At 40.6% G+C, this 24,923-nt stretch overlaps 1 protein-coding gene across 2 annotated transcripts in view; it reads right to left on the bottom strand.

Moving 5' to 3' along the window:
• Window positions 1–6,613: 6,613 nt before the first annotated feature.
• The window catches only part of ZNF599 (zinc finger protein 599), a 22,709-nt gene continuing 4,399 nt past the window's right edge, over window positions 6,614–24,923 (bottom strand). For both annotated transcript variants that reach the window (XM_010596092.3, XM_010596093.3), the window contains exons 3-4: window positions 23,024–23,119; window positions 6,614–17,624 (exon numbers count right to left, since the gene is read on the bottom strand). In XM_010596092.3, coding sequence (XP_010594394.1) covers window positions 16,117–17,624; window positions 23,024–23,119 — 1,604 coding nt within the window. In that variant the 3' untranslated portion in view covers window positions 6,614–16,116. The remainder of the gene's footprint in view (window positions 17,625–23,023; window positions 23,120–24,923) is intronic.

The following is a 24,923-nucleotide window of genomic DNA, read 5'->3' as shown; positions in this document are numbered from 1 at the left end:
TCTAACTGAAACGTAACATATGTTCATTGCAGAATCTTTAAACATTTTAAAATAATTACTTGCAAAAATATCATACTCTAAAGAAGCTTTTGTGTTCTGCTTTAAAAAAAAAAGACTATAGTGTAAAAACATTTTCTATATCAAGAAATATTAATCTAAAACAGTGGTCTTTAAACTATTTTTAGTGTCATTACTGTTTGATACTCTTAAAATTAACTGAAGACCCCAAAGAGCTTTTGTTTATATGGGTTATAGCTATCAATATTTGTTGTATTAGAAATTAATCCTGATACATTAATAATTATCACTTTATTTAAAAATAGCAATAATAAACTTATATGTTTACAAAATAACATACTTTTATGAAAAATTACTATATTTTAAAAAGCAAAAAGCTTAGAAGAGTAGCATTGTTTTACATTTTTGTAATTTTTAATATCTGGCTTAGTGGAAGATAGCTTAATTCCCATATTTGCATCTGCATTTAATCTGTTGGGATATGCTGAAGCATATGAAAAATCAGGACTCACCCAGATATGTAGCTTTTTAGATGATTCCTTAATGATTAGTTGCAAAGTGGAATCTGCAGTTCTATCAATGAATTTTTGTACTCTGTTAATAGTCACTGGTCTATCCTGCACTTGTGTTACCCAGGCATGTTTTTGGTTGTGGATGCATTGGTCATTTGGAAAACAATGGTTCACTGAATTATGCAGATCCTCCAAGTACTGACACATTTCATTATACAATATTGAAAAATCACATTCATTAATAGCCCCACTGATTTAATTAGTAATGTCTAAGAAATGGGAAGCTGTCAAAAACTTGAACATTTGAACTGTATTATTGACAACAAATACTATCACTTGCTTTCCTTGAAGTGATTGCATTGATGGGTCAAAGAATATGCACTATTTTAAAGCTTTTAGTGTATTGCCAAATTTCTCTCCTGAACATGTATTCAAATTTACATTTCTATCAAAAATGTATGAAATGGAATGAGTCTAGGGAAGTCACAATAACTCCAAGGGCAGGGATTACACTGACTTTGGCTGGGGAACATCATAATTACACAGCCTGGTCACAACTGTGGAAACCCTGGTGGCACAGTGGTTAAGAGCTACAGCTGCTAACCAAAAGGTTGGCAGTTCAAATCCACCAGCCACTCCTTGGAAACCCATGGGGCTGTTCTACTCTGTCCTACAAGGTCACTATGAGTCAGAATCGACTCCATGGCTACAAGTTTCTTCTTTTTTTTTGGTTACAATTGCAATTATCCTAAGAACGGGGTTCACGTTGGCCTAGCCTGGAGCACAATCAGGGTGGCTTGCATATGGGTCAATGTAACCTCTGCCCTTGGAGTCATCATGATTCATCCCAGCCTCTAGTTTCCTGCCCTGGGACTTCTTTTAGGCCAAGGAAACCTCTCAACACTCACATGTGTGCAACTTGGAAGTGTGGGTGAGTCAACACCCCATGAGGCAAGCCTTAACCCATAGGGGATAGGAGCCGATAGAAAAGTGTTCTTTTTCTTCCTTGGACAGATGGCAACTGAGCCACATTTCATAAGGCTTCTTAGAATATCCCTGGGGTCAAACTGCCAGCACCTAATAAAACAAACCCATTGCTGTGGAATAGATTCTGAGTCATAGTGACCCTACAGGACAAAGTAGACCTGCCCCACAGGGTTTCCAAGGAGCAGCTGGTGGATTCGAACTGCCGACCTTTTGGTTAGCAGCCAAACTCTTAACCATTGCACCACCAGAGCTCCTCCCAGTAACTGACAGTAGTGGCCAAGTCAATAATGCACTTTTTTTTTTACCTGATTCCTTCCTTCCCTGTTTCACTCCCCTGTCACAAATTCCTCCCTGGGATTACATTTCCAAATAGAATACCTGCACAGCAATCTTTGTCTCAGGCTCTGTTTTTCAGTGAGCTCAAATATATGAGTTATGTATTGCTGTGTAATAAATTACTCCAAACTACCCCAAAACTTAGCAGCATAAAACAGTGAACATTTATATTACACAGTTCCTGTGGGTGAGTAATTTTGGCAGAGATTTAGCTCTGTGAGTCTGGCCTGGATTCTCTCATGAGGATGCAGTGAAGATGTCAGCCAAGGCTGCAGTTACCAGATGGCTTGTCTGGGGCTAGAGGATGCCCTTCCAAAATGGCTCACTCACATGATCGGCAGGTCAGGGCTGGCTATTGGAAGGGAGCCTCAGTTTCTTGCCTTATAGACTTCTCCATAGGGCTGAGTCTGAGTGTCTTTACACAGGGTGGCTGGCTTTCTGCAGAGTATGCAATACAAGAGAAAGCAAGTAAGAAGCTGCAATATCTTTTATGATCTAGCCGTGGAAGTCATTTGTTACCATTTTCACAATATCCTATTGGTTACAGAGGTCAGCCCTGTTCATTGCGGTAGGTGTGAATACCATGTGTGAATACCGGGAGGCAAGGATCACTGGAGCCATTTTGGAGGCTGGCTACCACACCAGGCTAAGACTCAGTCCATGATGAGCCCCAGGGCACCAAATACTGGCTTGCAGAGAGGAGAAGCAAGCAAAGAAAATTAAAAAGGAAGTTCAGTGAAGTGGGAGGAAATCAAGGAGTATGTGGAGTTGCTGAAGCAAAGAACGCAGAGTGTTTCAACATGGAGGGAGTGGTAAGCTGTGCCAAAATTTTCTAAGAGAAATCAACTGAGATGACGATAGAAAAGTATCTATTGAATTTGGAGACAGTGGATTAGGCAAGAACCATGGTGGGGACCATGGAATGTTGGGGACAAAGGCCAGATTGCGGTAGACTGAAACGAATGGGAAGTGAGGAAGTGGACAATGTAGACATGTCTTTGAAGAAGTTTGGCCGTGAAAGGTTTCAGAGTTATGAACTGAAGAGAGCATGGGAGGAGTTTTTTTTTTTTTAAAGGTGGGAGGTACTAGAGAGGGTTTGTTTATTCGGTGAAATGTTATGGTAGACAGGGAACCCCATGAAGCAGGAGAAAGGGGAAAACATGGAATAAAGTGCTTACAGGTTTGCGGAGAATTCCTGAGGCCAGAGGGAGTTATGTCCCATGTGCTGCGATATACACAGGAATGTAATAGATTTCTAGGCAGGATCATTCTTGCATTCGTGCAGAGTAGAGAAGTGCAATGAAGAAGTTTAAAGGTGGGGGCTCTCTTTCTGCAAGCGAGAAAAGAGGGGACCTGGGGACAAGAGAATGAGGCTGGGTACTGGGTAACTTGGGAGAGGACTCCTATGGTGCAATGAGTTAGATCCCTTACATGGCTTCTTGTCCTTGGTTTTTGTAAACTGACCTTAGGGGATTTCCCAAGTTGTTGTCTGCTCTTGGGGGTTTGTTACTTTAGTTGGTCATTGACAAGGAGCATGACCTTTGCCTGGTTTGAATGGGGAGCCCGCCTGATAATTGACAAGGAGCCTGCCCCGGTAACTGACAAAGGAGCATAAGGGCTGGCTTACAGCCCTGGAACACGGAGGCTCAGAGAGGGCTTCCAGGTTAATGACAGCTGGGAGGGATGTCATGATTTTTGGACACAGAAGCCCCTGCACTGGAAACCCTACCAGACCTGGTTAAGAGATGTGCAGCCACCAAGTGCACAGAGTGATGAACAAGCATGAAGCTCATCCCCTGTGCCAAATGTCTAAGCAGAAGGTGGCCTTGGGGGCAAGGGGTAGATTGAGGTGAGAGTTGGGCAGATGGCTGCTTACAGTTAGAAATGGATGGACTGAAGGATAAAGGGGAGCACCCGTTGGGGAGATGGCTCCCCTGTGGACTGGTCTCAGAGTGGGGGTGATCAGCTGTAGGTCAGTGGCAGAGGGGTCAGTGTGAGGACCAAGCAGGGGAGCCAATAGAAAGGAGGCATATAGGAAAAACAGACCCTGACTGAAGGCTGATAAAAGGCTGGGAAATTCTCAGGGGCCAGGCGTGCCTCTCATGTCCTCTCTTGCCTTGGTCACGTTCTGCAGACTTCTCTCATATTATGTATTGCTTTTCCCTTCATCAGTATTAACATGTGTCTGCTATCTGTTTGGCAGTTTTCCCTCCCTCTCCCTCACATCCCTGGTAACCATCAAACAATGCTTTTTTTTCCATTTTTTTATTTTCTGTGTGTAAATCTTTTGTTTTTACTTTATAATAGTGGTTTCATACAGTGTTTGTCCTTTTGTGACTGGCTGATTTCACTCAGAATAATGTCTTCCAAATTCATCTATGTTGTGAGACGTTTTGCAGGTTCATCCTTATTCTTTATTGTTGCGTAGTATCCCATTGTATGTATGTACCAGTTTGTTAATCCACTCATCTGTTGATGGGCATTTAGGTTGTTTCCACCTTTTTGCTATTGTGAATAATGTTGCAATGAGCATCGGTGTGCATGTCTATTCGTGTCACAGCTCTCATTTCTTTAGGGTATATACCCAGGAGTGGGATTGCTGGATCTTGTGGTATTTCTATTTTTTAGCTTTTTGAGTGTCACACTGTTTTCCATAGTGGTTGTACCATTTTACATTCCCACCAGCAGAGTTCCAGTCTCTCCACAACCTCTCCAACATTTGTTATTTTCTGATTTTTGATTAGTGCCGGTAATGTCAGGGGGAGATGGTGTCTTAGCCATCTAGTGCTGTTATAACAGAAATATCACAAGTGGATGGCTTCAGCAAACAGAAGTTTATTCTCTCACAGTCTGGTAGACTAGAAGTCTGAATTCAGGGTCCTAGCTCTAGGGGAAGGCTTTCTCTCTCTGTTGGCTCTAGGGGCAGGTCATCAATCTTCCCCAGTTGAGGAGCTTCTCAGCACAGGGACCCCGGGTTCAAAGGACATGCTATTCTCCTGGCTCTTGTTTCTTGGTGGTATGAGGTCCCCATGTCTCTCTGCTCACTCCCCTTTTATATCTCGAAAGAGATTGGTTCAAGACACAATCCAATTTTGTAGATTGAGTCCTGCCTCATTAACTGCAGCTAATCCCATCTTTTCAACATCACAGAAATAGTATTCACAACACATAGGAAAATCACATCAGATGACAAAATAGGGACAGTCACACAATACTGGGAATCATGGTCTAGCCAAGTTAACACACATTTTGGGGGGACACAATTCAATTCATAACACTCCCCAATAGAATTTCCGCCCCATGAGGGAGGACTCTTATGTATTTTTTTGTTCATTTCTGGATGAGTTATGATATCTGGTATCTGCATCCTGCATCCTCAGCAGGAGAGGGGATAGCACTGTGGACTGAGGACTCTGTCAAGTGGAAGTGTCTCACTTCCAGTTGACACAAGCCCTTCCCTAAATGGCTTCAAACAAAAATGAAATTATTTGCTTGTTCATGAAACCAAAAAGTCCACAGGTTATCTGGCTTCAGGAACAATAGTTTCTATCCATTGGTTACGTCAGGAGGACTCTATCTCTCACCAAAGCTCAGTCCTACTTACCACTGACACTGGGTGACAGAGAGACTGAGGCATGATTGCTGCCAGGAGCACAGACTCTCATCCTCCAGGATGATTAACCCCAGGGCATAGAGAACTTTTTCTTCACAACTCCAGCAAAAATCCCCAGGCTGACACTCATTGGCCCGGCTCAGGGCACATACCATCCCTGAACCAACTGTTATGGCACAGGTGGAATGCTCTGATTGGTCAGGTTTGAACCATGTGTTCAATAAATGTGATGAACGAATGAGTAGATAAATGAGTTGATGAATGAACATGTTTTCCTTCACTGTTAGCAACAAAGTCCTCTTAGGGCCATTCTCTGTATCTGCCAGGAAAATTGAGCTTTACAGGTCTGCTCAGGGCTTATGATGTTAAAGGATTAAACAGCACAGCCTGACTTTAAAAATGCAAAATTTCTCAAGACAAGGAGACTCAAATTGATCAGAATGGGCCTTCTACCTGACCTACAGAATGAGAAAGCACACTACATTATGAGTCCATTCAAAGAGTCTGATTAGGCAAAGTGTCAAGCTGGGAACATTCACAAGAGGCTCGACCTTGTTCTCCTGGTTAATATGGAGAGTTCTGGGAATATTCATAATTGTCATAATTTGTTTTGTTTTCTTTGAGAAAATACTAGACACTGCTCTGCTGCCATGAGGACTAAACATATCACATGTGACAGTTAGAAAGAGTACTTTGCCTCTTTAGATAACCTTTACAAAGACAAAAACACCTTTTCTAACACTAGTCCCCAAGAACATTGAAGCCTCGAGCCCTTTTCTCTATGTGGTTAAGTCCTTAACACAAATATGTCTCTGAGTTTTAAAACTCTCAGAAGTACAGCCATAATCAACTGGGCAACTTCTGAGGTGGGGGGCAGAGGGCCAGGATTCAGCTTTAGGTCTAGGCATTGAGGGGAGAGAAGCAGGGACACGATGATGTTGTTATGGATTGAATTGTGCCTCCCAAAAATACATGTTGTAAATCCTAACTCCTAGAGGAGCCCTGGTGGCATAGTGGTTAAGAGCTCAGCTGCTAACCAAAAAGTCAGCAGTTCAAATCCACCAGCTGCTCTTTGGAAACCCTATGGGGGCAGTTCTACTCTGTCCTATAGGGTTGGTATGAGTAGGAATTCTACTTGATGGCAACAGGTTGGTTTTTTGGTTTATACCAATAGATGTAATTCCATTTAGGAATAGGATTTCCTTTGTTATGCTAATAGGGCTATACCAGTGTAGGTGTGTCTTAAATCATTTTTGAGATATAAAAAGAGCAGATTAGAGACAGAAGCAAGAAAGCACAGAGTGGGAAGCTAAATGCCACATGACATGAAGATCGTCAAGGAACTGAGGAACAGAAACTGAAAAGAGGCAAGGACTGTCCCCCAGAGCTGACAGAGGAAGGCCTTCCCCTAGAGCCTGTGCCTGAATTTGGACTTCTAGCCTCCTTAAGTGTAGGCAAGTAAATTTCTGTTTGCTAAAGCCACCCACTTTTGATATTTCTGTTATAGGAGCACTAAGAAAAGACAGATGTCAACTACCATAAAAGGATTCGAGGCTTTCTTTAGAAGAGGACATTTCAGGTGAGCTGTTGAAGGAGTGGCACTGAGAGAGATACAGAGGACTATGGAAGGTGTCCCTGATTGGGTGAGGGAACAGGCAAAGGCCTAAACGCAGGGAACTGTGGGCTGGATTCGAGTGCCATGAAAGCTTTTGCAGTGAGGGGAGAAGGTACAATCTCAGAAGAGCCAATATGTAGCCTGCAACAAGGGGTTGATGCAGGCTGATGTAAGGCTCAACTTTATGGTCTAAATAAACTCCACACTACCCTGGTTAGGTCAAATGGTTGGTACCCATCAGGCCGTTTTGGAAAACATGTGCCAAACTGTTTGGCTACAGAACTCCAGAGAGACAGCAGAGGCTAAGGTCTGGGATGGGAGCTATTTTACAAGGTCTAACAAATCTGTCTTGGAAGAAGTTCAGCTAGAATGCTCATTAGAAACAAGGATGGAGAGACTTCGTCTCACATACTGCAGATATGTTATCAGGAGGGACCAGACCCTTGAGAAGGACATCATGCTTGGTAAAGTAGAGGCTCAGTGGCCTTCAAGGAGATGGAGTGACACAGTGGCTACAACAATGGGCTCAAGCATAAGAACAAATGTTAGGATGGCACAGGACTGGCACTGTTTCATTCTGTTGTACATACAATTGCTATGAGTCAGAACCAACTTGACGGCACCTAACAATAATGATGGATGACCACACAGAGTGCAGAATTGAGTTCTGATGACTTATATCTACTTATCTTTATATGCTTGGGGGTGTGAGCCCCACATGGCTCTCTAGGACTTCAACTGTCATTCCAAGCAGCCCCTCCATGCTGTTTAGAGACCAGAATTATATTTAAAAAAAAAAAAAAGAGGACCTGAGTAGACCAGGGGCTCAAATACAACACAGGGTGTTAGACAGAACTTACATAAACCTGGACATAAACTTCTGACTGTAAACTTATTTGGAATTCTGTCCCTGGAGAGGAAAACTGGCAAACTATTCCTACCACATGACCCCCAATATCTCGGAATCCTGTTCTCTCCCCATTATGGCCTCCCAAGGAGGGGTTCTATTCTTATTTGAAGGTCATAATTATTGCCTCAGGAGAATATCTACAGCCAATACATACTTCTGCTGAATCAACTTTGTCTTTAATTTTTTGCTTTTTAATTTCCCATATTTATCAAAATCAGAAGATTCCACATAAGACTTCCTTTTCTGGTCAAGACGTAACAGGAATCAGATTTGCCCTCTTGCCTAAAATAAGATATTGCACACTGTAATGCTATTAGCCAGCCTCCATCTTAGCATTCCTGTTCAGCCCCTTCTTCATTCTGCTAACAGGTGCACCACACCCCACTGCAGCTAGCTGCCCCAGATAACTGTGCTACCAGTAGCACCCAGATTCTCCACTTCTCAGCTCCCCCACTTAAGTTCTACAGCCACTCTCCCTTACTTTCCCACTCTTTAGTTTCCAAAGGACCAATGGCAAATTACCCCATGAAAATCCTCTCATCCCACACTTGGACCCTAAAAAAGGCTGTGCCCCAGGTCTGTGCTCTCTATCTCTCTTTACCTATGACCTCCTCGCATCTGCTGTGGCCTATGGGTACATACCCCCAAGGCTTGTAATAAAGTTCTTTATTTCCATTTTTATGTCTATAGTTGAAGCATGAGTCTTCATGCAGGACCATATACATAACCTGGGCTGTGGAAGATTGCTCCCTATTCCTCCTATCCCCTTGGGGTGACAGCTGATTTAAAATCAAACACACTAAGGTCACAAACCATCAATAAAACGCAATGATCTCTGAGACATGGGAAACAAAAGAGCTGAGCCCTACAATTGCCCTATCTTTCTGCTGGAGAAAGTTTCAAGACCAAAACACAGGGACAGGGAACCCAGGTAGAGGCTGGCAGTCTTCCTAAGGGGAGGGCCAAGGCATATGGAGGCAAAGTACTACAGAGGAGAGGGCTGCATACAGTGAGAACTTCAGAGACTTGAAAGGGTCACTCTCAGATATTCCTCTGAGTATTGATGAGTCCATGTATGTGAGGAAACTACCAAACTATGGAAAAACAATCATCAAAAAGATTAGAGAGAAAAATTCCCAGAGATCACAAATGCCCCAAAATAGTGCCTGTTCCTACTAGTCGGAGTGGAGAAATCACATAACTAATAGAGTCCTCAAAAGGGTTTTGCCTCAGCAGTAGGAGAAATCAGCCCAGACTAAACATTTCTCTGGTCTCCCCTAACAAAGCTTAAATGCAAGGCCCAGGAGGATTAAACTATTTCCCAGTTACTTAACATAAACCCGTAACAAAACTAAAAAATAATTATAGGATAAAAGGTATCTATATCAGAAAAGAAAAAAAAGCACTCCATCTGCCGATGACATGGCACTGTATTAAAAAAATCCCAAAGAATCCACAAGAAGGCTATGAAGGCTAATAAAACAAATTCAGCAAAGCTGCAGTGTACAAGAGCAACACACATAAATTAGTTGTTTCTATACACCAGCAACAATCTCAAAAGGAAATAAGAAAACCATTCCTTTCACAATAGCATCTAAAAAAGCCAGAACCAAACCCATTGCCGTCAAGAGTCGATTCTGACTCATAGTGACCCTACAGGACAGAGCTGAACTGCCCCATAGGGTTTCCAAGGAGGGGCTGGTGGATTCAAACTGCTGACCTTTTGGTTAGCAGCCGAGCTCTTAACTACTGCACCATAATAGCATCTAAAAGATTAAAAACACCAGAAATAAATTTAATCAAGGTGAAAGACCTTTGTACTGAAAACTATAAAACACTGCTGAAAGAAATTAAACATGAACTAAATATACAAAAAGGCATCCACGACCATGGATTGGAGAACTTAAGATGCCAATTCAAACCAAAGTGATTTATAGATTGTGAAGTATGGAATCACCTTCTAGGAAAAACAATTTAGAGAATTTCCTAAATTGTTGACTAGGGCTTGTTACTTTGGTCTGGCTAGGGGGCCATATCCCATAATCGGCAAGGCAACTGATGAGACAGCTTAGTCCTATGATTGACAAAGAGTACATGGACTGGTTTATAAAAGCTCTGGAACATGTAGGTTGGGGGGCTTCCTGGTTGACAAGTGTGGGGAGGGATGGCCTTTCCTTCATGATATGGAAGCGCAGCACTGAAAACCCTCTGAGACCAGGTTGAGTGCTGTGCTGGGCGGAGCTGTGCCTGTTGAGCTGGTGTGATTAACAGCAGTGCCAGCCAAGAGAAGCAGTGGTGGTGGGAGCCTGGCTGTGAGTTGGAGCCCAGTAGAGCGGCTGTGACCAGCCAAGAAGTGGCAGAGATCAGTGCGAAGAGCTGTCCGAGGTCCTGATTGAAAGCTGTGAGAGCTACAGCGGCAGAGAGTATTTTTGCTCTGAGCTGAGCTGCACTAACGGAGCATTTCTGCTCCAAGGGCTGTCCTGTGCAAGTGCAGTCCTGATTGGCAAAGGGAGGGACAAGCCCCTGCTTTGGGAACAATTCCACACTTTGTGTACCTCTTCCTGATGCTGCCTGTTACTTCTAGTTATATCCTGTTCTGGTTATATCCTGTTACTTCTGCAAGGTCATAGCCTTGAAAACCATATGGAACTGTTCAACTCTGCACACATGGGGTTGCCATGAGCTGAAATCGACTTGATAGCAACTAATAACAACAACCCTAATAAACCACTTATCATAAGCATAAACCATGAGCTCTGTGAAACACTGCAACAAATTATTGAACCCAACAGAGAAAGAGAGTGTTGAGGAGGGAATGGCTGGTGTCAGAAATAACAGAGAAATTGGAAAGTGGATATATCTGACCTTGACTCACAGAAACCAACTCGATGCTGATTCTTATTATCAAAGTTATCTTTCACAGACACAGCACAATTTCTACTAAAATTCCAACAGCTTTTTTTGCAAAAGTGGAAAAGCCAATCCTCAAATTCATATGGAATTGCAAGAGGTCCGGAATAGCCAAAATAATCTTGGGGGGAAAAAAAGTGTAAGAGGAACACACTTCCCGATTTCAAAATGTATTACAAAGCTACAGTAATTAAAATAGTGCAGTACTGGTATAAGAATAGATCTAGATGAATGGAATAGAGCTGTGAATCAAGAAAGAAACCCATACATTAAGGCCAACTGATTTTCAATAAGCATGCCAAATCCATTCAATGGGGAAAGAACAGTCTTTTCAACAAATGTTTGCTGGGACAACTGGATCTCCACTTGCACAAGAATGAGGCTGGACCCACACCTTACACAATACAAAAAATTAATTCACAATAGATTCATGACTTAAATATAAGAACTAAAATCATAAAACTCTTAGAAGAAAACATAGAGGTAAAGTTTCAGGACCTTCTCTTATGTGTGAGTTTTAGATATGACACCAAAGGCATGAGGAACAAGAAAAAAATAAACCATCAAAATTTAATGTTTGTGGATCAAGGACATCTTCAAAAAAGTGAAAAGACAACCAAGAGAATGGGAGAAAATATTTGGACAACATAGATCAGATATGGGTTTAATATCCACATATATAAAGAACTCCGATAACAACAAAAAGACTAATAACCTAATTTAAAAAATGAGCAAAGGACTTGAATGAACATTTCTCTAAAGAACACATACAAACGGCCAATAAGCACATGAAAAAATGCTCAATATCATTGGTCATTAGGGAAATGCAAATCAAAACCATAAGGATAGCATTTCACTATATATATAAACAAAAAATATATATATATATATATAAAACAAGTGTTGGTGAGGATATTGAGCAGTTGGAACGCTGGTGGGAATGGAAAATGGTGCAGCTGCTGTGGAAAAGTCTGGCAGTTCCTAAACAAGTTAAACATAGAATTAACATAAAATTGACATATGCGCCAGCAATTCCACTTCTAGATATATACCCAAAACAATGGAAAGAAGCGACTCAGACACATGCACACCAACATTCACTGCAGCATTAATCACAATAGTCAAAAGGTGGAATGAAACACCTAGAAGAGGCAAATGCATACAGATCAAAGTAGATTAGTGGTACCAGGGGCCAGGACGAACAGGAAATGGGGAGTGAAAAACAAAAAAAAAGCAGTTCTTTAGGAATTCTTTAGGAACTACATTATAATGTAGATACAAGTCACTGGCAAAAAAAAAAAAAAAAAATTTATAGGGAGACAAAAATATCCCCAAATCACAATGTCTAACACCAATAAACAAATAAACAAGGATACAAAACAGGAAAATATAACCCACAATGAGAGGAAAAATCAGGTCCTCAGAATAGACACAGAAAGACAAAAATAGTAAAAGTAGAAGACACTAAAACAGAGAGATGCATTCCGTATGTCTCAGAAGCCAGAGGAAAGATTGAGCATTAAGTAGGGGCATGAGGAACATAAAGACCCTAATCTAACTAAAAGAGATAAAAACTATACATTATGAGATGAAATACATTAGATGAGATTAAACCCACTGCTGTTGATCCAATTCCGACTCAAAGAGACCCTATCTACGGGACAGAGAACTTCCCCACAGGTTTCCAAGGTTGTAAATCTTTACAGAAGCAGACTGCCACATCTTTCTCCTGAAGAGCAGCTGGTGGGTTCAAATCGCTGACCTTTCAGTTAGCAGCTGAGTGCTTTAACCACTGTGCCACCAGGGCTCCTTAAATGAGATTAAGGGCAGATTAAACATTTCAGAATATTAGGAAACTGGAAGATATAGCAGTAGAAAAAACAGAAGACAGAAAAGGCTAAATAAACCGCTGCATTGTGAGACAGCTTCAAAGGGACTAATGAACACGTAACTGAAAGCCCTAAAGAGGTAGACGAACAGGCAATTATTTGAAAAAATAATGACTGAAATATTTTCAAATATGATGGAAACTACAAGCTCACAGATCCAAGAAGTTAAACGAACACAAGGAAATTCCACCAAAGCACATCGTAATCAAAGTGCTTAAACCAGTGATAAACAGAAAATCTTAAATGCGAACAGAAGGGGAAAAAAGGTCATTTTACATACAAAAGAAAAAAGTTAAGGATGACAGCCGATTACTTGTTGGTAAAAATGCTAACCAGAAGACAACAGAACATCTTAAAGTGTTTAAAAACAAAAGCAAAAACTGCAAACTGGAAAATACATTTCAAAAGCAAAGATGAAGAAGAGCTAGATGGTGCCCGGCTACAGCTGATGACTGCCCTGACAGGGAACGCAACGGAGGGCCCCTGAAGGAGCGGGAGAGCAGTGGGATGCAGACCCCAAATTCTCATAAAGAGATCAGACTTAATGGTCTGACTGAGACTAGAAAGACCCTGAAGGTCATGGTCCCCGACCTTCTGTTAGCCCAAGACAGGAGCCATTCCCAAAGCCAACTCTTCAGACAGGGATTGGACTGGACTATGGGATAGAAAATGATACTGGTAAAAAATGAGCCTCTTGGATCAAGTGGACACATGAGACTATGCTGGCATGTCCTGTCTGGAGGGGAGGTGAGAGAGCAGAGGGTGTCAGATGCTGGCTAAATGGACATGAAAATGGAGAGTCGAGGGAAGGAGTGTGCTGTCTCATTAAGAGGAGCGCAATTAGGAGTATTTTTTTTTTTCAGTAAGGTGTATATAAATTTCTATATCAGAAACTGACTTGATTTGTAAACTCACTTAAAGCACAATAAAAAAAAAAGCAAAGGTGAAATAAAGACAATTTCAGATACACAAAGAATAAAAAATTCAGCACGAGGAGACCTTTATTATAGAAAATACTTCTCTTCCTTTACATAGAAGGAAAAAAGATATGTGATGAAAACACCAAAAAAGGAAAACAAACAAACAAAAAAAGAACAGTACCAAAAATAGTAACTATGTGGGTAAATGTAAAGATTCTGTTTCCCAGTCCTATCTGTTCATCTGGTCCTGTACCCTAGTCCACCTTATCATCACTTGCCATTCTCTTTATCATGCTACACTTGTCTTGAGCCAATTCCCCCAAAGACCAAGCTGTTCCCATCCTCGGGTCATGGCATATGAGGTTCTCTTTTCCTGGATTGCTTTGAACCTGGCTGGGCTGCTTTGAACCTGGACCTGTTTTGGGTCTGTGCTTTAAGGTTTATTGACCATCTTTTCCACTCTTACAGCCAAGAACACTGAGGCCCAGGAAGAAGTGACATGGTCAAGGTCACCCAGCTCTTTATGTAAACAGTTACAGGTGGTCTGAAATCCCAACCCATCACCAGAGTCCAGGCTTTTAACCACCGGGTTAACTACAAGTACTGTCATAGCTACAGTACAGACAAGGCTCCTGAGGAAGGCAACACTTCCCCACTGAGAGAAAACATTCTGGTCCGCTTGTTAAAATTGCAGTCATTTTATAATAACTCTTCCTACAATCTTTTATAAGATTTAACAATGAGATTCCTTCTCCAAGTCTGTTTTTCCAAAATTTTCAAGAGTTAAGCTTGGCAGTTTTCCTTGCTTGTTTTACCTCCAATTTAACCTCTAAAAAACTGTGAGCTTGATATGGAGAAGCCCCCTCTACAGAGGATTAAAGGGATTTAACAAATCCTACTCACAAGAATGAATTTGGATTCAGATGGTAAGGTCACAGAGCTACAAGAGCATTCCCAAATCACACAGAAAATAAAACAAGAAGACCAGAATCAAGAAAGAGAGACGACTGGGCATTCGAAACCTCATCAAGGAGTTTTTATGTTTTGTTTAATCAAAGATTTAAAGACACTTAAGTATATAGTAAAATGTACCCATTTTAGTTTCTTCTCTGCTAGAATATGAAATAATATATGATGTCTTCTATGGGGCAGTTCTACTCTGTCTTGTGGGGTCGCTATGAGTCGGAATCGACTCGACGGCAACAGGTTTTTAACAGGATGATGTTAGTTCTCTAGTGCTGCTAAAACAGAAATACCACAAGCGGGTGGCTTTAACAAATTTATTTTCTCACAGTTAGGAGGCTAGAAGTCTCAATTCAGGGCACTGACTCTGGGGAAAGGATTTCTCTCTTGGTCGGCTCTGGAGGAAGTTCCTTGTTTCTTCAGCTTCTATTCCTTGGTTCTTGGTGATCTTCATGTGGCCTGGCATCTATCTTCCCTTATCTCTGCTTTCTTAATCTGCTCCTTTTATATCTCAAGAGAGGCTGACTAAAAACGCACCCTGCACCAATACTGCCTCATTAACATAAAAAGAAAACCCATTCCCAAATGGGGTTATAACCACAGGTATAAGGTTAGGGTTTAGAACACATATTTTGGGGGGACACAACTGAATCCATAACATATAGAATATTTTAGTATTCTAAATTCTTACGTTTGAAAGGTTTCATGACTAAAATGTTCATTATATATATATATATATGTATATGTATATGTATGTGTGTATATATATATATATTTGTTTTTACAAAGACTTAGGCCTTACAAGGGTAGACAATGTTTTAGAACAAAAAACACTTTTAATAAATGTTTGCAGAGCTGTCCTTAACATTCCAACTCTCCTGGCACTGGACAGCAGTGAATGTACATTAGAAACACATAATGGGGATCAGGCCTTTTTGCCTCTCATACCCCAACCTCCCTTCAAAAAAAAAAAATGACAAATTGTCATAAGCTCGGCAGGGAAGTTTCAAAGAAGCCACAAATGCATTTCTTTTACATTTCTATGCTTCTCATCTACCTCCTTTTTGTTCTTTTAAAACATTCTTGGTATGGACTTGTAATATAAATAGAGCTATCACTGAGGTTTTTCCTAAATGCACAATAATCACTGTGTCTTTCTCCAGGATGATTCTCAAGTGTAATGTAAGGCTCTAGGCTGGGTCAATTTCCAATATGACTCTTTAGATGACAAGTGATGACCTGCCACAAAAGGCTTTCTCACAGAGATGATACTTCTCATGTTTCTCTTCAGTATAAATTCTCAGATGCCAAGCATGACATTTCTCTGGCCAACAGATTTACCTCAACGTACATTAAAAAGGTATTTCACCAGTATGGCTTCACTAAAATTGACTGAACTGAACCCATCTGCAAAAGGCTTTCCTACCTACTTTAAAAGGCCTTTTAAACGCCGGCATGAATCTTTCGATGGTGTACGAAGGATGAACTGTGGCTGAAGGCCTTTCCACATTCACTGCATTCAAAGGGCTTCTCACCAGTGTGACTTCTCATGTGTTGAGTTAAGGCAAAGTTATCACAAAATGCCTTCTCACATTCTTTGCACTCAAAGGGTTTTTCTCCAGTGTGGATCCTATTATGGCGGACAAAATTTGCTGGTTGGGTGAATGTCTTTCCACAATCACCACAAGCATAGGGCCTCTCTCCAGAGTGAATCCTCATGTGTCGAGTGAAAGAAGAACTATAGTAAAAGGCTTTTCCACATTCTTTGCACTCCAATGATTTTTCTCTACTGTGGGTTCTATTATGTCGGATAAAGACAGAATGGTGGGTAAAGCCCTTTCCACATACACTACACTCATAGGGCTTCTCACCAGTGTGAATCCTCGTGTGTTGAATTAAGGAAGAGCCATCGCAAAACGCTTTCCCACATTCTTTGCACTCAAAGGGCTTCTCTCCAGTATGGGTCCTGTTATGCCGGATAAAAGTGGAGCGATGAGTAAAGGCCTTTCCACATTCCCTGCACTCATAGGGTTTCTCCCCAGTGTGAATCCTCATGTGTTGAGTGAAGGATGAGCTAAGGCAAAAAGCTTTCCCGCATTCTTTGCATAAAAAGGGTTTTTCTCCCATGTGGATCATATTATGCTGGATAAAAGTGGAGCGATGAGTAAAGGCCTTTCCACATTCACTGCATTCATAGGGTTTCTTTCCAGTGTGAATTCTCATGTGTTGAGCAAAGGAAGAGCTGTAGTAAAAAGCTTTCCCACATTCTTTGCACAAAAAAGGTTTTTCTCCACTGTGGGTCATATTATGCTGTATAAAAGAAGAGCGGTGGGTGAAAGCTTTACCACATTCTTTGCACTCATAGGGCCTCTCTCCAGTGTGAATACGCTGGTGCTCTGTGAGGTGAAATCTGCGCTTGAAGGCCTTCTCACATTCAATACACTTGTATGGTTTTTCCCCAGTATGAAGCCTTGTATGTCGAACAAAGTCTGCCAGGTAGTGACAGGCTTTGCCACACTCGTTACATTCATAGGGCTTCACTGCAGCATGAATTTTTTGATGCCGAACTAGGGCCCAATTCTTGCTAAACCCTTTCCCACATTCCCTGCAAATACAGGGGTTCTTCCCTGCATCAATCATGGAGTCTTTTCCTGGTCTGTGTGAGTCTTGTTCATGGACAGCATCTCCTGGAGCAACTTGCTCCTGTAGCATCCTTAGACTATCATCTGTCCCAGAATCAGGGCTCAACTTCCTGGGGTAGGTCTCCTTGTGGGGGTGTGTTCCTGGCCTCACAGTCCCTTCAGGCATTTCTGATGGCCCTTCCTGATCCCTGGCTTGCTCCAACCTGAAATCCTTTGAGGCTCCCTGTGTCACTTGTTCTTGGAAAGAGGTTTCTTCAGAGGTCAGCAGAGAAGCGGTAGGCTCAGTGGTCTTGGGTTTTGTTTTTTCACCTGAAGGGAATCCAATACAAAAAAGGGGCCTGTTAGTGATGCCAACATGGAATAAGCGAAATCACCACTTCAGTAGAAGAACAGAGATAAAAAGAGTGCCTCTGACGCCTACTGCATCAATAACAGGTGCACCTACACAGGCAGTCTGGTATTAAAGCAAAGAACTACAACCTCCAATAATTTAAAATAATAACAATTATAATAACAGTGATAAAGAGGAAGAAGGGCAAACTCTAGAGGGGGAGAAGAATCTAATTTCCAGGATTATCACAGTATAATAGCTAAATACCAAGTTCAACAAATAATCACAAGGCATATGAAAAGGAAGTAAAGTTGGCCCATGCAGAAGACCAAAATAAGGGGACAGAAACTATCTCCGAGGAAGAACAGATAATTGAATTACTGGACAGAGACTTTAAAGCATTCAGCTTGCTCAAGTAGTTAAAGGAAAATACAGAAAAAGACCTACAGGAACTCAGAAAAACAATGTGAGAACCAAACAAGATCTCTAATAGAGAACTGAATTTTAAAAAAGAACCAAACAGACTGAAGCTGAAAAGTACAATAAGAGATATGAAAAAATTCACTAGAGGGGTTCAACAGTAGATTTAAGGTGGCAGAAGAAAGAATCAGTAAACTTGAAAATAGGACAACTGAAATTATCGAGTCTGAGAAGAAAAAAGAATGAAAATAAATGAACAAAGCCTAAGGGACCTGTGGGACACCATCCAGCAGACTAATATTCACATTATGCGAGCCTCAGAAGGAAAATAGAGAAAGGAGCAGAAAGAATATTTGAAGAAATAATTCTTGAAACTTCCCAAATTTCAGGAAAGACATGAAGTTACATATCCAAAAATCTCAATGAACTCCAAGTAGGATTAGTCCAAAAACAGCCACACTAAGACACATTATAATCAAACTCTATAAAACCAAGGGTATGAAAGAATTTTGAAAGCAGCAAAAGCAAAGTATCACATACAAGAGATCCTCAATCAAATTAAGTGCCAATTGCTCTTCGGAATCCATGCAGGCAATTAGGCAGTGAGATGATGTGTTTTAAGTCCTGAAAGAAAAGGACTGTCAGCCAACAATACTATACCCAGTAAAACTGTTATACAAAAATAAGGGCAAAATTAAGACTTACTCATTGTCGTTGAGTCGATTCCGACTCACAGTAACCCTATAGTACAGAGTAGAACTGCCCCATGGAGTTTCCAAGGAACACCTGGTGGATTTGAACTGCTGACCTTTTGGTTAGCAGCCACAGCTCTTAACCATTTCGCCACCAGGGCTCCAAAATTAAGATGCTTCCAGATAAACAAAAGATGAGAGAATCTGTTATCACCAGACCAGTCTGACAAGAAATGCTAAAGGGAGTCCTCCAGGAAGAAAATTAAAAGACATTAGACAGTAACTTGAAGTTGTACATACAGAGGAAACAAATGTCTCCATTAAAAGTAATTTCCTGAAAAGTATAAGGGCCAGATTTAAGGTAGTTTTGGTTGGCAAATACAGCTGATATGTCCTTCATGCTTTATAGTGAAAAAAACATTCAAAAAAAATTTTAAGTTACAGGGCATTTTAAGAATAAAGATGTAATTTGTGTAACAACAACATAAATGAGGGGGGAAGATCAGTAGAGGTGTAGTTTTTGTATGTTACTGAAATTAAGTTGTTATCAATATAAACCAGGTTGTTATAAATGTAAGATGTTAAATGAATCCCCATGGCCATCACAAAGTAAAAAAAATAAATAAACAAAAGAAAATGAGACAAAAACAAAATACTTCAGTATAAAAAATATCTACTTCCCACAAAAGAAGACAGCACTGGTGGAAAAGAGGGACAAAGAAGGTATAAAACACAATAAATTTTAAGTCAAAATATATTTTAACAGACAAAGGAGGATACCATACAATGATGAAAGTGCCAATTCATCAAGAAGATATAACAATTATAATTATATATGCACCTAACCTCAAAGCCCCAAAATACATAGAGCAAACACTGACAGAATTGAAGGGAAAATGGACAGGTCTACAATAATAGTAACCCAACCCAATGCCGTAGAGTCACTTCCGAATAGTAGGAGACTCTAATATACCACTTGCAATAATGGTAGAACTAGAAGAGAACAGTAGACTTGAACACCACTAAAACAAAAAAAAAATTTTTTTTAATTTTTTTTTTTTTTATTAACCAACTAGACCTAACAGGCGTATATAGAACACTCCACTCAACATCACCACAATATATACTGATCTCAAGTATACACGTATCATTTTCCAGGACAGACCATTTCTTAGGACACAAAGCAGTAGGATAGACCATATCTTAGGATAGAAAGCAAGTCTCAATAAATTAAAAAAGATGGAAATCATAGAAAGTATCTTTCTAATCACAATGGAATGAAACTAGAAATTAACACAGAAAATAAAACTGAAAAATAAACAGAAATTAAACAACACACTAATAAACAGCCAATAGGCCAAAGAAGAAATTGAGAAAAAATGTACATAGAGCCAAAGGAAAATGAAAATATACCAAAACCTATAGGATGCAGCAAAGGCAGTACTCAGAGGAAAATTTATAGCAAGAAATACCTACATTAAAAAAAGAAAGGTCTCAAGTCAATAGCCTAGCTATACAACTTGAGGAGCCAGGGAAGGAAAAGCAAACCAAGTTCAAAGTTACTAGATAAAGGAAATAACAAAGGTCAGAACAGAAATAAATGAAATAGGAAAAAACAAAGAAACAAACTAAACCAGAAGCTGGTTTTTTTTAAGAGACCTTCAAATACAACAAAACTTTAGCTAGACTGATGTAGAAAAAGAGAAAGAAGATGCACATATCTAAAATTAGACATGGAAGTGGGGATGTTACAATTACCCTACAGAAATAAAAGGAAGAGTAAGGGAATACTATAAATAGTTGTATGCCAACAAACTAGATAAGTTACAGGAAAAGGACAAATTCCTAGAAACATAAACTCACTATATTGACTCAGGAAGAAAGAGAGGATTTCAGCAGACACATAACAGGTGAAGAGACTGAATCAGTAATAAAAGCTACCCAACAAGGAAAAGTTCTGGACCAAATGGTTTCACTTGGGAATTCTACTGAACATTTACAGAAGTGACTCCAATCCTATTTAAACTTTTCTAAAAAATAGAAGAGGAGGGAATTCTTCCTAACTCATTCTATGAGGCAAGCATTACCCTGAGACCAAAAAAAGAAAACTACAGATCAATACCGTTACGAATGTAGATGCAAAAACCCTTGACAAAATACTAGCAAACTAAATCCAAAAATATATTAAAAGGATTATACACGATCAAGTGTTTAATTCCATGATCAAGTGGAATTTGTCCCAGGATTACACAGGTGGTTCGACATTAGAAAATCATTCAATGTTATATACCACATTAATAGAACAAGGAAAAGAAGCACATGATCATCTCAACTGGTGCAGAAAAGGCATTTGACAAAATTCAACACCCTTACATGTCATGATAAAAACACTCAAGAAGATATGAATGGTAGGGAAATTCCTCAACATAATAAAGGACATTTATGAAAAACTCACAGCTAACATCATACTCAACGGAGAAAGACTGAGAGCTTTCCCATTAGCATCAGGAATGAGACAAGGATGCCCACTCACCACTGCTATTTAATATTGTACTGGAAGTCTCAGCTAGATCAATTAGGCAAGAGAAAAAAAAAAGGAATCCAAATCAGGAAGGAAGTAAAACTATCTCCTATATATAGGAAACCCCAAAGATTCCACAGAAAGGCTCTTAGAGCTAATAAATGAATTCAGCAAAGTAACAGGGTAGAAGGTCAACACACAAAAATCAGCTGGATTTATACACATCAGCAATGAGTGAGCAGAAAGGAAATTAAGGAAACAATATAATTTATAATGGCATCTAAAAGAATAAGGTACCTAGGAATAAATTTAACTAAGAAGGTTAAAGACCTGTACATGTAAAACTATAAAACATTATTGAAGAAAAAAATTTTAAAAGACCTAATAAATGGAAGGGCAGTCTGTGTTCATGGAAGACAATATAGTTAAGATGTCAATACTATCCAAAGCAATCTATAAATTAAATACAATGCCTGTCAGAGTTCCAACAGCCTTCTTTGCAGAAATGGAGAAGCCAATCCGCAAATTTATATGGATGGGCAAGGAACCCCATATAGCTAAAGCAATCTTGAAGCAGAAAGTACAAGGACTCCCATTTGCTGATTTTAAAACATTCCATAAATCTACAGTAATCAAAACAGTCTATACCAATAGACATATACACCAAAAGAACAGAATTGAGAGTCCAGAAATAAACCTATGGTCAATTTTTGACTAGAGTGCTTGACAAAGGTGTTAAGTCCATTCACTGGAAAAAGAAGAGTCTCTTTAATAAATTAAAAAAAAAAAAAAAAAGAAAAACTGTATTTCCACATGCAGAAGAGTGAGGCAGAATTCATGCCTCACACGATATACAAAAACCACTTCAAAATGGATCAAGCACCTAAATGTGAAAACTAAAACCATAAGACTCTTAGAACACAAAATAGGGGTATGGCTATGGAACCACGTTCTTAATGATGGATTATTAGATATAACACCAAAATTACAATCAGCAAAAAAACACAATATACAAAAAACTTCCACAACTTAACAAAAGACAAACAACCCAATGATGCAGAAACCATTATTACTCTTTTTCAAGCATAGGCTAAGTTTGGCAGACTGGGTAGATGTCTGCCATTCCCAGAGGCTCTTCTCTTTGGCACAAACCTGAATGACATTTCCCAGCCTAGTACAGTCATGTGGCCTAGTGCCCAGTTCTTGAAAATGCAGTGTGAATGGAAGCAACACGTGTACAGAAGAGGATGTCTCCACTCTCCTTTTCATCCATTCCTCTTGGCCAGCTAATGATGCCAGGGCAAACTTAAAGCCACATACGAATGACAGAATGTACCTGGATCCCTGAATAAATGTGTGGTAGAGAGCTCCTCTGGTGACCACATTAGACCATGGCATGACTGAGGAAAAAACTCTTATAACCTGTCGAGCTACCGAGATTTTGGAGTTTATCTGGTAAGGCAGGTAGCATTAACTCAGCTTAACTTTTATACAAAAGACACAGCAATATTATGTAACTTCCCCAGGGTCACAAGACTGGTGAGTAGCAAAGCCAATTTAAGACCAAGCAGTTGGAGCCCTGAGCGTAGGAAGGCAGGCAGACCAGAGCTCAAAGGGCTCCATGATCACCCAAGACCCCAGGAAGGCCACAGAAAGACGCTGCCCTTTGGATTCCAGACATGGTGATCTTCTGGTAGTCTGTAAGCTACCATGTCACCCAGCTGCCAGACTCCTGGTCACCTACCTGGAGAGATGCTTTGAGAGAGGCCTCTCTTCATTGTCCATAGTTCCTGCCTGTGCTCTAGCAGAGAGATCAGCTCTGGTTTGGGAACAGGGTTCCCTGTTCATGGAGAAAAACATTGTTGTTAGCTGCCACTGAGTCGATTCACACTCATAGCGACCCCAGGTGTGCAAAGTAGAACTTCCCCACAGGGTTTCCAAGGCTTGACCTTTAGGAAGCAGTTCACCAAGCCCTTCTTCTGAGGCACCTCTGGGTGGGCTCAAACTGCCAACCTTTCAGTTAGCAGTCAAGCGCTTAACCGTTTGCACCACCCAGGGAACCAGAGAAACAAACAGGGAATAAGTATTTAGGTAAAAATGAAAGGTCTCAAGAACACAGGAGTATACATCTTAAATATGTTACCATGAAAGCTCAGAAAAGGTACTCTTCGTTCCAGAATGTGTTTCCTAGTTAATCTAAGTCAGTGGATTCAACCTCCCCATGTATCAGAACTACCTAGAGATGCCTGGTTCCAAACACAGAACAAACGAAACCAGGTTTCTGGGCATAAGAACTGAATGTTGGTAGTTTTTTTTAAAGCTCCCAAGGTGATTCTGGTGCCCAGGGATGGCTGTAAAACACCGGATGGTTGTAAAGTCAATGGTGAATGGAACTGGCCAATTGTCAGCTGCCTGAGCTAAGCAGATGACCTAAGCCAGTCAATCATTCTGGTCAGGAGGATAAGGCTACCCTGTGGCCTCTGTGAGATGGTGGCCTGATGGACTTGGACCAAGGAGAGGAAGTAGAGAAAAAGAGAAATGGGTTGTCATCCACCAACTACTACCTGAGGACTCCTCATTAGGTGAGGTTATACATTTTTTTCAGGGTAAAACCAGCCTGAGGTGGTCTTCTGTTATATACAGCCAAGTATATTTTTCAAATGTGAAGGCTAAAAGGCGGGAGGACTCTGGGTCCACAGAAGCCTCAACTAGAAAATCCTGTACTGCAGGCCAGAACTCATCCATCTGCCATTCAGCAGATTTCACTGATGTCCGCTATGTACCCGGCAACAAGCTCAGTGAGGGGGCACTGGAAAAGGTGAACCAGACCCTCCTTCACCTCCATTAAGGAATCCAGCTCCCTGGCCCCTCAGGGACTTTGCTCCTGTTGGTCCCTCTACCTGGAATGCTGATGCCCATTTATCTCCTTTTAACAAATAATTACATTGTTATAAAGTAAGATTGTATTTACTAGACTGATGACTGACCTCCTGGGAGAGCATGTGGATCCAAGTCTGGGGAAGCCCTGTCAGAGGTAGCCGTTTAGATATTGGGGAACAGGGAAACCTCGGGTCTCCTTTCAGTTCCTATGATTAATATGTTATATACAATAAACACATGTGTAGCACTTGCTACATCTCCAGTTCTAACAGCTTTACAGATACTAGTTCACTTGTTCTAAGAGAAAGGTTACATAAAAATACAATAAAATCAGAAAAATGGTATTAAGTCCCAGCAAGCTCATGCTGCCTGCTTCAAGGCTGTGAGTCTGAGGTTGCTCCCTCTCTTGAGAAGGAAATTAGCAACAGCTATGAGGAAATTAAAGACTTGATACTAAACCAAGACTTTCAGTAAAAATCAGGAGGCAGGAAAAGGTCAGGGGAAAAGGAGCAGGTTTGTTAGAATGTCCATCAATGCCATTTGATGATGTATTTGTCTATGTACCTTCTAAAACCATGTCCTATTCCAGCAGAGATGTGTGGCCCAGGCCTTAGGAAATAAGAGTTCCACGCAGGTACCAGGGAACACAGAAACCTTTAACCAATACAGTGTTGCTTAGAAAGACACTGACTAACGGTGACAACAGAAACCTTCTTGGTATGTGACTGATTCACCTCCTTGGAGAACCTCCCATTATTCACAAG

Source organism: Loxodonta africana, chromosome 21, assembly GCF_030014295.1.
Source record: "Loxodonta africana isolate mLoxAfr1 chromosome 21, mLoxAfr1.hap2, whole genome shotgun sequence".
Taxonomy (NCBI): domain Eukaryota; kingdom Metazoa; phylum Chordata; class Mammalia; order Proboscidea; family Elephantidae; genus Loxodonta; species Loxodonta africana.
Note: the sequence above shows the minus strand (reverse complement) of the source record. Positions and strands in the feature narration are given on the sequence as shown.